Source organism: Drosophila sulfurigaster, chromosome 3 (assembly GCF_023558435.1).
Source record: "Drosophila sulfurigaster albostrigata strain 15112-1811.04 chromosome 3, ASM2355843v2, whole genome shotgun sequence".
NCBI lineage: Eukaryota > Metazoa > Arthropoda > Insecta > Diptera > Drosophilidae > Drosophila > Drosophila sulfurigaster.
This window is the reverse complement of record NC_084883.1, coordinates 21330337-21344125: the sequence shown is the minus strand read 5'-3', so window position 1 is coordinate 21344125 and position 13789 is coordinate 21330337. Positions and strand designations below refer to the sequence as shown.

At 35.9% G+C, this 13789-nt stretch overlaps 2 protein-coding genes across 2 annotated transcripts in view; one reads left to right on the top strand and one right to left on the bottom strand.

Moving 5' to 3' along the window:
- The window catches only part of LOC133845026 (methylenetetrahydrofolate reductase (NADPH)-like), a 144609-nt gene that overhangs the window by 21865 nt on the left and 108955 nt on the right, over positions 1–13789 (bottom strand). The window lies entirely within an intron of this gene.
- Positions 11292–12111, top strand: LOC133845158 (androgen-induced gene 1 protein). Its single transcript, XM_062279526.1, has one exon. The coding sequence runs from the start codon at positions 11323–11325 to the stop codon at positions 12037–12039; it is 717 nt and encodes a 238-aa protein (XP_062135510.1). The 5' UTR covers positions 11292–11322; the 3' UTR covers positions 12040–12111.

The window sequence follows — 13789 nt, the reverse complement described above, 5'->3', positions numbered from 1 at the left end:
TAATGACAATCCAAATAGAAATTATAGTGATGCAGAAATTTAAGGCTTATTTAATCAAATCTAATTGTCTAAATGTTAATGCTTGAAAAAATAATCAAGTTTTTAATGCTCAATTAAAGGAGTTACTAAATTTTTAAAATAATATAATTATTTGTAATTCTGCAATTAAAATACAACGCTTTATCGAAAGTATTTATTTATAGAGTTATCTATGTTCTTTATATCATTTGTAAGTTATTCAACTATTAAAAATAATTATGAAAGCTCATTACTTCGAAACTTTTTATGATTCTAAAAAACAGAAGTAACTAAATATTTTAATACATGTATTTCTTATATACATGGTTTTAATATCATATTTGTACCCAATAAAAAGAATATTAATTTTTCTCTTTATAAATCGTTAGAATTTTATTCTTACATTTTAATCTTTTTCAGTTAAATAAATTCTACTAGTATATTACCTAAAAAATAAATATTTATATTATCCATCGAAAAGTATTCTTTTATTACTTTGAAATTGAATGAGATTTTAATACAGCAGCAACAAGAAAAATACTGCAGAAGTACATTCATGTTCTGCTCATATGTAGATATGTTGCCCTATTGCGAGAAAAGTTCTCTTGCGATAAATCCAACTAGAAAATTTCTTTTGGCTCAAACGAAGTTCTCTTGAGATTGTAGTTGCTTTTAATTGACAGCAGCTGATTCGACGCCAGGAAAGAGAAAAGAGAGAGAGCGACAAACAAAGAGAGTGAGACTGAGTGCGAGAGAGTGAGTGAATTTTACTCTTGAGTATAATTTTATGGCACTCTCTTAAATAATACTCACTCAAATTGTGCTGCTCTCTCTTAGCACTCTCTGAACTTCGACGCTCTTTGCCTCTGGCTCTCAGCTGTAGTTTTATGCTCTCCGCATTTTGTATCTTTGAGTTGGCAAATGTATCTCAAAGGCAAGCAGAGACCGAGGCAATGCACCTCCACTTGGATTATAAAAGTCTTGAAAACTCAGAACTGTGACATGATGATTCCAATTAACTAAGCTGCAAACAAGAAAAAAGCAGTCAGCAAATTGCGATAGCCTCGCACTCGCAAGAAACCCTCAGTATTCAAGCAAAACTATTCATTTCAATCATATCTGTATATACTATAACAACTACAGTTTTGTATATAGATACGATGATATATGTACATATATATGTTTAACTGTGAATGCGAACCGCAGCTAGACAGCGTGTCGTGTAGTTTATAGTATTTGTGCTTTTTGCGACTTTTTGCCAGACGCTTTAAATGATATATATAAATAGCAAATGGACTGTAGTATTTAGCACATACTTATCAATAAATAAAGCAAATAACTGAAGAAAAGGAAACCGTTAATGAGATATGTCTATGGCTGTGTTATTTTTTATGAAATACTCAAATACATACATAAATTATTTATATCTTATCGTAATTTGTTTACGCTTATGCTCCGAGCACAATGACAGTATTGTTAGTAATTATTATGGCACAAACAGACATATAAACTATAAAAAAAATACCATTGGGTTATTCTAATTAATATTTTCTGGCAATCTTCATAAATCTTTCTTCTTTTTCTTTCGGGAAATGCAAATAGTAGGATACACCTTTGTTTACATGGGAACCCTTTGCGCTAGGTTTTTTTTTGGTAATATGCTTCAGGTACTTTGTACAAATATCGCACCTTTCGGGGCTATCAAAGCAATCGTCGGCGTCGCCGGCTGCGGCTGCGGCCCCTGGCTGTCTTCAAAGTTCCGTTCGAGAGTCAACGTTATCGCTAAAGTTGCACAGATGTCGACAATGTACAATCGCACTCTCGCTCACACTCACACTCACACCCACAGTTGTATTCACACTCGGTTCAGTTGTTATATTGTACCCATTGTAGGAATACTATATACATACATATAACATATTATTCCAGTCGAGTATTTTGCGGCTGATAAGCTGCGCGCGCACATTCAAATATTTACTAAAGACATTTGTACTAATTGCATGGTACATATTTAGTTAGATTATATGTATATTGCACATACATAAGAGAGAGACTCTCTGTGTCTGTGTGTGTGTGTGTGTGTGTGTTTGTGTCTGAGATTAAGTGGAACAAGACAAGATAGTTGACCGATTGTAATTGCTGAAATACGTTACAAAATGGTCACGATTTGTCAATTCACAATTGCCACACGACAAGCGCTGCGGCGAGCATAATATATCGACTATATGTTGCTAGTGATGGAACTTGAGGCACATTCAGAAAGTATCAAAAAGTAGAATTTAAAATAATCATGAATGTAGTATGAATGTAGTATAGAATGTATTTCAATATACTAAATGTAGCCTTAAGTATGTTATTGTTTTTTTTTTTGGTATATTAATTTTTTATATTTTAAGAATAATGCATTGTTTACTTTAGAGGGTATCTCACAGTCGAACACCCTCGACAGTAGCTATTTTACTTATTATAATAATAATTTTCTTTTATATGGAATATATTAAATTAAATTACCAATAACACAAAAGTAAATAATATACAATTTAAATAGAAAGTGATTACTTGAAGCAAATGATAAGAGAACTGAAAAGTAAGTATAAATGGAAAGCATATACATATAATACTTCAAACTAAATAATATATTCTAAGCATATATTTGAGTTGAGATGTCATCGTTTTAAATAATCTTTTTTACTATCGGTTGACTTTAACTTGGGTCAAATTCAGACGTTCTCAGATATCGTAAATGAACGTAAACACTTAAAGTATTATTTAAACAAAAAAAAATTAGCTTAATTAGATTAACTTATCTTCGAATAAAATAATATGTTATAAAGCATAGAAGTTCAAAATGATTATTTGTAAAATTAACTCTAAATATAATAAAAGACTGCTTCAGACTAATGTATGTATTCATTTATTTATGACACTTGACAAATGAATAAAAAAATATTATATTTTAAAATGAATAATTGTATGTACAAGACTTATGAAGTAGCCCTTTTTTAATTAAGCTTTCTCGCTCTCATTTCGTCATTAACCTAAACAAAAAAAAACACTTTCATATCAGCCAATCAGCACCGGCTTTTGACTTCACCGATATTTATAATTGTGTCGTCTCAAAGTAAGATTTATAAGCAATTCCCTAATCTTCTTCATTATTTACAATAAATGCCATAAAAATTTATCAATTTCTTGTATGTACATTGACAACAGTTTGCATTGTTTTTGGTCTGGCAATCAGTTATCGTTTCTTTCTTTCTTATTGTCTATCTATATGTACTTGTTGTTGTTGTTGCTGTTGTTGCTGTGTTCCATGTCTTATCAAGAGCGTAATTAACGTGTTCTATTTTTAGATGTCGTCTTGTAGTTTGCTCGACGTCTTCAGTCCGTCCCTCTATCAATTGTATCATCAATTGACTTTTCAGTTGTCGCTCGTCGCTCGTTGTTGTTGTTCATGTTGTTGTTGCTGCAATCGAGTAGAGACTTGAACAGAGGCTGAGAGACTCGGCTGGGTAACGAGTGCGAGCACAAAGAGATTATCAAGCTGAAAAATCAACAGTAGCCGACATTCGAGAGCTACTGTATCTCGGGCTGAGCATTTGCGGCATTATAAAGGCAACTGAGGCAGCAACAGCAATGGCAACGGCAACGGCAACGGCAACGGCAACAGCAACTGACTGAGGCAGCATCTGTTGTTGATTGTTATTTTTGCTGTTGATTTAATAAATTAAAACCCGTAAATTAACTGTGAAGGCAAAACGACGCGCGACAAATCAAATAAATAAATAAATGGCAAGCAAAAGCTGAAGACGACTCTTCGGCCACCAAAAGCTACAAGCGAAAAGCGACAGAGACAGAAATAAACAGAGAGAGAGAGAGAGAGAGAGAAAGAGTGAGCGTCCGAGAGCGAATTCGCCAATTGATGTAGCTTGATCGTCAATTGAACAATTCCGAAATCATTGCACGCTTTGAACTCTATTTTAGGCTCGAGAAAGGGTCACTTTGGGTTAGTTCGAACCGGTTAAAACAGCGCTCTAACTTTCTAGAAAAATCATTCAACTTAATTCTTTCACATTCACATTCAAATACTTTTCAATGTGAATTGAATGCGAGACTTCTTAATTCGTCAGTTAGTTGTTTATGTCATTCGCCTATCAAATTTCACTTTATCAACATTAATAGAAATCACATCTCAATTATATTTCACATTTTTTGCAAATCACTTTTAAGCAATGCATTTCATAACTTATTTCCATTGTTGAAATAATGCTGGAGTTAGTGATAGTATTTGAACAGCTGTAAAACATTTATTTGCCAAGTCAAACCTTAGAATTTATGACTAGATTTATGATCTATTACTGTCTCAAGTTGGATTATAAGTAATCCGAAAACAACAAACATAATAAAATAAGGTTATAAATTACTTGAAGGGTTTTCCAAGATTATAATAATCCACTTCTAGATAATAGAACTTTTGACTTTTCTATTCTAATTTCTTTTAATGTTTTAGAAGATTTGGGAGATTAATTCACTTGTCATAAATTTCATTTCTTTTATTTGTAGTTCAACAACGATTTTACTAATTTTATATTTTATTACCATATATGTATGTATGCCTAATTATTTTATTTTATTTATTTTATTTAAGCCCATTTTTCCGATACAAATTTATATTTTCTAATTAATATCATATATTTAAGCTATATTTCATGCCTAATTTTGTAGGTAAACAATTATTTATTTTTTTATATTTATTTTATTTTTTGAGTAGAAATTTGAAATTAATAGAACACATTTTCATATGTAATATCTCTTATTTTTAAAGTTTTAGAATTATTATATATGTTATTAGTTTTTTATTTGACTGGCTTTCGTTTTAATACTTTATTTTTATTAAATGCAATTCAATATATAAACTTTTTTGTGTTGTAATTGTGTTTGAAATTATTAGTACTCATTTGCATTGACAACTTTATTTGCAGGAATAAGTTGGCAGTTCGAATTCGGTTTTTGCCCTGCAGCTGATTTGTGTTATGTCCTTTCACTTTTTCAGTTTACATTTTACTTCCTTTCGTTGCTCGTTATCTACTTGCTGAGGGGCAGGAGAAAGCCGAGAAAAAATGGAAACATTTGCGTGGCTTCCCACAGACACAGACATAGATACACACACACACACACATGCATACACACACACACACAGACTAACAGAAATTGACACAGTACACGAGTTGTAAGTAACATTTAGATGTTAAAACCCGAAAATTAGCACACGTGTGCAGAGGGCGCTTGGACGAGTCAATGATAAACCCACTAAGCTGAAAGTATGCGACCCTATGGGCACATCAATATCCCTCCCATTTCCCCCCGCTCCCCGCTCCATACTGCTGTATTTGCTTTCGCCTGGGCCAGTCTAAATGGGGGGCACACAGCTGGCAGCCCGATGACGATGACGACTTATCAATGGGTCCCATCTGTGTTAATGATGCCCGGGCGTTTTGATAACCGTTAGGTAGTATCTGGCCTCACCGGCACGTGTGCTGCGTCTTTCTATGTGTTCGAATTGGGGGGGAACTTGCTGCTACCCCCCGCACATAGACTGTGATAAAACCTTTGGTAAACTGCGAGTCCATCGGGCAGTCAGTTTTGCTTTCGGAAAGTCGTTAACCCCTTTCGTTTGGATAATGCAGCATGATTGATTTATCGTTAGGCTCGACCCGGGGTCCATCTGCACTTTTCCTCCCCGCCCTCACCTCAGTTGAAACTCACTTAATTGAGTTCCCGTTCGGAGTCGAGTGCGATTGTGATTGCGATTGCGATTGAGGGCTGGCGCTGAGAGTTGCACTGAATTACATTGTTTAACTATTAACACTATGATCGATGATTCGCCTGACTATGAGGTGTTTCAATATCTTTAATTACGACTTTTACTCTATGAATCAGCTCGTTTATTATAGCATAGATGAAAGTTCAATTTATTGAGTGCTTATAGTGGTTACAGAATTGGTGAAATTTACATGTTCATTGAGTAACTTAAGTGTTATCGATAAGCTACTTCTACTTTGATGAAAATGTTTTAATATATAATAGAAATAGTCGACAGTTATCTTCCTAATTTATAATTAAGATAAATAAACATAAATAAAATAAAATTAAGAGTCTATTTATGTTTGAATCTTTTTCAATACTATCAATAGCATAAAAAATTCAGCTAGTTTTAAATTACTAAAAGCAATATTAGAAGTGCAACAATTAAATTGCTTAGTATTGATTGTGCAACATAAAATCTCAAATGAAAGAGTTTAAAAACAATTTATGCTCGAATTAAGCCTCCATTAAGGAATATGGGATCTACTACAATTTCGTTGTTTACTACCGATAGTATAATATTAACGATAGTAAATAAGTAAAATATCAAATTAGTAGAGTCTGTCAATATTAATTACTATAAGCACTACTATATTACTTCTATACTACTATATTTTAATTACTATAAGCAATACATAATACAAGTCAATTATATACTATCAATAGAACAGCATTCTATCGGAAATGTTTGAATATTTTCAAAATATCAATGACTGACAATAATATTTAGTATATTTTACCATTTAACTAATATAACACTCGAATGAACACTAGATCAATCGCAGTCCACTTCAGTAATCGTCACTATCTGCTTATCAAACTTAATACTATCGATAGTATCGATCAATTATAGAACGACTGCTGCTCTTTAATCGCATAAAGCATTGTTGAGCTCCACTTGAGCATAGGCACTTGGTTGCAGAGCATACGAAAGGATGTGTGTTGCCAGGCGCCATCTAAAATAGATATATATGTGTTCTCTCACAGCCGTACAGCCTCTTGTACAATCGCCTAAGGGAGGAGGCAGTGGGGGCAATGTGAAGTGTGTGGCACTTCAATTCCAATTCGACAGCAGCCAATTGCAAATCGCAGTTGAAACAGGAAAGAAGAAACAAGGCTCGGGGGTGCACTCCAGTTGGCAGTTTTGGTTTTTGAAGACGTTCGCGTCCGCTGCCGCCGCCGCCGCCGCCGCCAACTCATCCTCATTGCGGTCCTTGGTCCTGGTCCTCGTTGTTGCTGCTGTCGCCGCCTGTTTCTGTTTCTGTCAGTTTGCCTTATCCACTTGGGACACGGAACAGCTGCATGCGAACGGGGCTCGCCTCCGGGGGCAGTGCATGCATTGTTTTTCTTCTTGTTGTTGCTGTGGAGCCCCCTTCACATATCCTGTGCAGAAATTGAAAAACTACTAGAGCAAACTTCAAGTGAGACGTGCTCCTGTGTGTGTCCTGTTCTGTTCAGTTCAGTTCTGACCAGTCCAGTCTAGTCCAGCTGAATTGATCCGTGGCATGCTCTGATTGAAATTCTAAGCATCACTTCGCTTGCTTTTGCTTGCCTGCGGCACAAAAATCCATTGATGAGCGTTGTTGGCTCCTCTCGCATTACAACTAATTACAATTCAGACCAAATCGAATATGCGTACTACGCTGTAACGGCTTTCAGGAAGCGAACATTTCGGCAAATTCATTTCATTTCATTTCAACGGCCATATGCCGCCGGATCGATAACAACGCGTTGCAGTTAGTCTTAATTATCGGCAGCATGAAAGGCTGATGACCAAAAAGATGCGCCGCGATAAGCGCAGAGCTAAGGAGGCTGGGCCGCCAAAGGACAACAACAACAATAATGAAATAACAAACAAATATTTACAGTGCGCACTCGCACTTAATTGCCCTGTGGTCGCTCAACCTACGAACCTTCCAAATGACCACAAGGTTACTTTGCCACGGCATATGGCGTTGAAACGTGAGCAGCTCACGTTGTGATGTTTGCTGCTGCTGTTGCTGATGATGATGATGATAGTCCTGAAAGTGGTGGTGGTGGCGGTTTTGATGGTAATGCAGCAGTGCACGTGAGCTGCAAAAGCCAGCCGGTCGGTCGGTCATCTCTGAGATCAGCTGTGTGTCCTGCCAAAGTATCCCTTACAGCTGGCAGAGATACAAAGTGCAACCCCCAGGCTTGAAATTGCTCGACCACCACAGGGACTTTAATTATTTATTGGTTAAGCAGAGGTTATTACAAAGCATAGCCGAATTAAATGCGAATCTGCGCAGCTGTTTTTAACAAATATGCAATTATTCGGCAATAAATGAAAATTTCATTATTAAGTTTATTGAGAAAAAGATTTGTTCAAAAGTTGATATACCTCAAATATTTTTATTTTATTTTTTTTTTATTATATTATCATCTAGTATTTAATACTCCATTTAATTGAGAAGAGGGTACTGGCTGCTGGGGCCTTCAACTCGAATATATTTTCTTTTTATTATATTTTAGTGTCTTCATCGCAATCTACTTAAATTGTGTATTATATTATATTACATCACTAACTGCAATTATAGATAACTTAAAAAACAACAAAAATGTACATATATTAATTATATTTTTACTTATAATAAATGAAACACCTCGAGTTTTGAAATAAAGCACATCAGCATTTGCAAGCACAATCTTTGTATGCGAGCACAAGCGAGTGAGCGATATTTGATTGCCAACGCAAGCATTCGCTCATCGTGTGTATCACACACTAAAAGTATAACGGAAGACGTTGCTAGAATAAAAGGATACTAGTTGTGATTAGGTCTAACGGAAGAAGTTGCTACTAAGCTCAAGCATTGACAAGTTTGTATACGAGAGCAAGCGAGAGCGCGAGAGTCTCATGCCAAAGCAAACGTTCGTTGATCTTGTTTAGCTCACAGTAAAAGTATGACAGAAGACCTTGTTACAGTTGAACCAGGCCAAGCGTTAAACAGAAAAAGAAGAAGAAGAAGTTGCTATTAGTTAAACGGAAGCAGTTGCTAGTTCATTGAAAGTATAGCCGAAGACGTTGCTATAATATAAGGAGATGCAAACGTAAAAAACAAAAGGATGCTAGTTGTGGTTGTAGATGTGGTTAAGTATAGCGGAAGAAGTTGCTACTAAGCTCAGACACTTGCAAGTTTGTATGCGAGTGCAAGCGAAAGCGCAATATCGCGCGATTGCTGATTCGATTCGTTCATCGTGTCTATCACACACTAAAAGTATAGCGGAAGACGTTGCTAGAATACAATACAAGTATAAGAGGATGCTGGTAGTGGAAGGTATAGCGGAAGAAGTTGCTACTAAGCTCAAACATTTGCAAGTTCATGTGGAAGTGCAAGCGAGTGCGCGATAGTCGATTGTCAAAACAAGCATTGGCTGATCGTGTCTATCACATATTAAAAGCATAGCAGAAGACGTTTCTAATGGCAAAGGGAATCTAGCGTTAAACAGAAAGGGTGCTAGTGCTAACAGAAGAAGCTGCGATTAATTAAGAGGAAGCAATTGCTAGTTCATTCAAAGTATAGCGGAAGACGTTGCTACAATAGAAGGAGATGCAAACGTTAAGCAGAAAAGGATGCTAGTTGGATTTGGTATAGCAAATGAAGTAAAATATTAAGCTTGAAAATTTGCAAGTTTGTTGGAGAGTGCAAGCGAGTGAGCAATACTCTATTGTCAACAAGTGTTCGCTGATCTCTTCTAACACAATGATGCAAAGATGTATTAAATAGGCATTAATCTGCATCTGCATAAGCAAAATGAAAAGAGATAGTAAAGAAGCTCTGGACTGTACTTCACACTAACATATGCTTGAAAGTGTGTTGTGTGAAAATGTTTTATGATTGCTTGCGATTTTGAGGTGGAAATACAATTAGTTTAAAACTAAAAATCATTTAAATAACAGTTAGATAACCAGTGACAAGTAAACATTAAAGTAAAGAAAAACCCCTATTGTAAGAAATTTTATTATATTCAGTAAAGTCCCCTCAAATTCGGCCGACAATAATTTAATTTTGTAAATAAATTGCTATGTAACGCGGTAACTCACCTCGCAGATGATCCCATGTTCTAGCTACAAATTGTCATGTTTAGTGCACGGTAAATTCTTTTGCTTGCCACCTAACACATATAATTTGTGTAGCCAAGGCATACCATAAGATTTAAGACTCCCTGCATATTAAAAGAGATATGTTTGCTTGCGGCACATTCAAAGCTCCAACGCTTTGGCCTTTCAACCGAATGCCATTATCACACATGCGACAAACATGACGCAATGAAGACGTTTACCCCACATGAGAGAAGAGGCAAGCAGGGGGGACTTACATTATTGTTTGGAGTTGAGAGCTACACGTTTTGAGATGGGTTGGGGTTGTGGATGTGGATTGTCCTTGTGCTGTTTGTTTGCATTTTATTTACATGCGACGTAAGTAATTTTTATATTTACACAATAAATGTGGCGGCCTAATTGAGTTAGAGGCGTTTCGTGTGTGTAAATACGTACTCAAGTGACAAGAATTCTTAAACAACAAATTCACCCACACGAACACACACACACACTCGTTGCCACTCCCTTTATTTGTTTTGTTTATTCAGAGCAAAAGTCGCAAAAGGCAAAGAGAAAATAATCTCTAACAAAAATAAAATAAAATATTTGTATAAACCAACAATGAGAGTCAGCTAAGAAATATTCATGTACTGCATCGGAAACTCGACAATCGCTTAAGCTGATTATATTTAATGGAAATCTAAGCTGGATAAAAGAAATATCAGTCAAAGAGGTGGAAAACGTGCGGAAAATTCAACTACAAACTTTTCTATTATACTAAGGATTTAAGCTGTCTTCGACTTCACTTTAAAGTTCAATTCGAACAAAGAGATTATCGATGGAAATAAGGCAAACTTATGATAATAGAGTTGTCATCTTTGTGAAAGTATAAAATAAATATGAATAAATTGAAATATTTATATAAATTAACATATTTTCTCATTATTAGAGAATATTTCTTATATACGAAGGAATAATTATACAGGCAATATGATATATTGAGTACTCTATTAACATAGTGCTAAATCTAATACTTTAGCAATATACCAAATATAATTTTTGGTATAGTTTTAGCATTTTCGCGGTATATTAATTTGGTACATTTTTATAATTAAACTGCCTTGCTTTTATTCACATGCTCACAGTCAAAAGTGTTGCCTGATAAATGGTTGTTAACAAAATTGTAAATTGACTACGAAAATTGAATACTAAAGAAACTCAACTAATGAGTTTTATAGTTTAAACATATATACCCTATTCTCGAATACACAATTAGTTAACAATATTAGAGCAGACCACATCGAATCGACAAACTGTGACTGATGCAAGTGGATAAGGAACGCCAACAACTGGATTCAGTTCGACTTGCTGCACTTGCGATGAAGCAACTTGAGAGCAGTTTGCCAGTGCGATTGCTGTTCCACGCGGTGGTCAGTGGACAACTGGGCTACGCCGTGTATTATGACTACAACTATGCCCAGTTGCCGTGGCTGGCGATAGTGTTGCGTCTGGTGCCGCCAATCGGTGGCAAGTTCAACTATCTGACATTTCTCACGGCTGCGTTGCATACTTTCTACTATCTGCTGGCCTTGATCAGCGATCTGTATCCTGTGCAAGGACTGCGACAGCTGCGCGACTTTTTGCTGGCAACTTTTGTGGTACCATTAGCATTGACGGTGAGCGTGACCTTTTGGCTGCTGGTGGCCATCAATTGCGAGGCATTCTATCCGGCATTTCTGAACGAGATCTATCCCTGGTGGCTGACTCTAACGCTGCACGTACTCATCGTCTGCTACGCTGCCCTGGAACTTCACCTAGAGCCGCATTGTTATCCACAGCGTTGGAAAGGATTCAGCGCACTTGCTGCTGGCTTGATCAGCTATTTATTGTGGATGCATTTGGTTTACTTTTGGACTGGAGTTTGGATTTATCCATTTCTGGGCGGACTCTTTGAGCCGTTGCGTTGGTTTTTCTTTGGCTTGATCGTGAGCTCGGCCTTTGGCTATTATTGGCTGGGCGAGCGACTCAACTGTATGCTTTGGGCGCAATGCGAATGGCGTAATAAAGCAATTTCCGGGCCACACTTTGTTGGATGAAAATGCAGTTCGATATGTGTGTGTGTTTCCCTTTGGCCGGGCGAGCAATAAAATTCATTTCAAATGAAAAACCCCCGCTGAGTTTCTCACCAGGTAGCGATAGCAATTTGCATAGCCAAGAGCCAAGTCAACGGAAATTGAAGGCAATAATAATGACAATTGACTTGTCAAAATGTTGCGAGTGCGAATGTAAAAAAAACGAACGTAAGAAACGCAAGAACGGAAGAATGATATAAAAAAAAAAAAAAAAACAAAGTGGAAGAAAACGAAGCGAATCCAAGGGTTGGCCTCCAGCAGCGTCGCTGCTACAGTTCGTCAGGGTTTGGCATGAAGTTTCCTTTGCGGTTGCCGAAGCGTGGAATTAACTCAAATCGATTCGTTGCACTCGACAAGGGGACATCGACTTTAACATCGACACTCGGCGCTCGTTAGGGTTAGACGAGTGCACGTTGAATCCACTCAAACGTATTCGGCATGAACTTGACCATCACAAGTTGATCCTAACTCTGCATTGTTTTCACGCAGTTCCGGTTGATAAGCTAAAGACAGTGAGTGAGCTGGGTCTGAAGGAAAATGCCTTGGCTCTACTTTACATATGATTTAAGGTTATCTGTAGAGAACATCAGGAAATCGGCTTACAAAGGATTTGCACAAATTTCGTAGTTTGCTAGTTTCAAAATATCTCAACGATATATTTTCTTGAGAATTGGTAAATGTTGAAAATGCTTGGCAAACATTTCCTTAAAAAAAACACATAGCAAGCTGTCTGTTAAAATATTAAAAATAATTCTTAGAAAATCAACCAATAACCAAACAGATAAGATAAAGTGTTGTTAACTTATAAGAGAATTTCTTTAAACTGAAAGTTACTTCAGAAATTTTCATAGCAGTTATATAATTACGAAACAAAATACTTGTAAAATAGGGTTCCGAGAATTGTTAAATAATTACGAAAATATTAACTTAAGAACAGAGTAAGAGAGATTAAAACACAAGTAAGAAAGCTACAGCCGAGAGTGTTCGAATGTTAAATACCCGCTTCTCATTTTCAATATAATTTTTTTCTAAAAATATACCAAATTAATATTCCGCAAAAATAATTAAATACTTTAAGACTATATTTGGTTTATCGATATAGTTTGTTGCTGTATAAAATTATTTTGTAAATAACTTTTACGAAATGTATAATACCCCTTTCCCTATGGGTAGCGGATATAAACAGTGTTTAAAAGTATATTTTAATATATTATTCAAATCGCAAATTGCACAAAAGCAACTGAAAAGTTAAAGATACTGCAAAAAGCAATTTAGTTTTCATATAAGAAATAAAAGTATTTTAATGAACAATTTACACAGCCCCTTATATATAATCTGTGAATAGAAATTTAAGACTATTAAAAAAATCTATGCTTATTTACTAATCACAATAGAGTTTGTAAGCACAAGAGTCTACGACAATAGAAATTTTGCAGTTTGAACAACAAAACATTATGTTGCATTGGCAAAGAACAAACGAATATTGCTGAGCACAAGTTCGAATTGCCGCAAGTTAGAGCGATGATAAGCAAGAAGAAATCAATTAGTTACACACAGCTGGAGTTGCTTGAAGACGTTATCAGCGAGCCGACGAGGCCAAAGAAACTTGACCATGACACAAATACTTACCTTTCCCCTTAGCCACAACAATGAAATGCGATGCTCAAAGGCATTTCGCTATGGAATTATAATCGGGCCGATTGTCTTTGAAGAT

Bases quoted from the DNA above. Each gene is read 5' to 3' on its own strand.
- LOC133845158 (XM_062279526.1), top strand. From the start codon at position 11,323: ATGAAGCAACTTGAGAGCAGTTTGCCAGTGCGATTGCTGTTCCACGCG.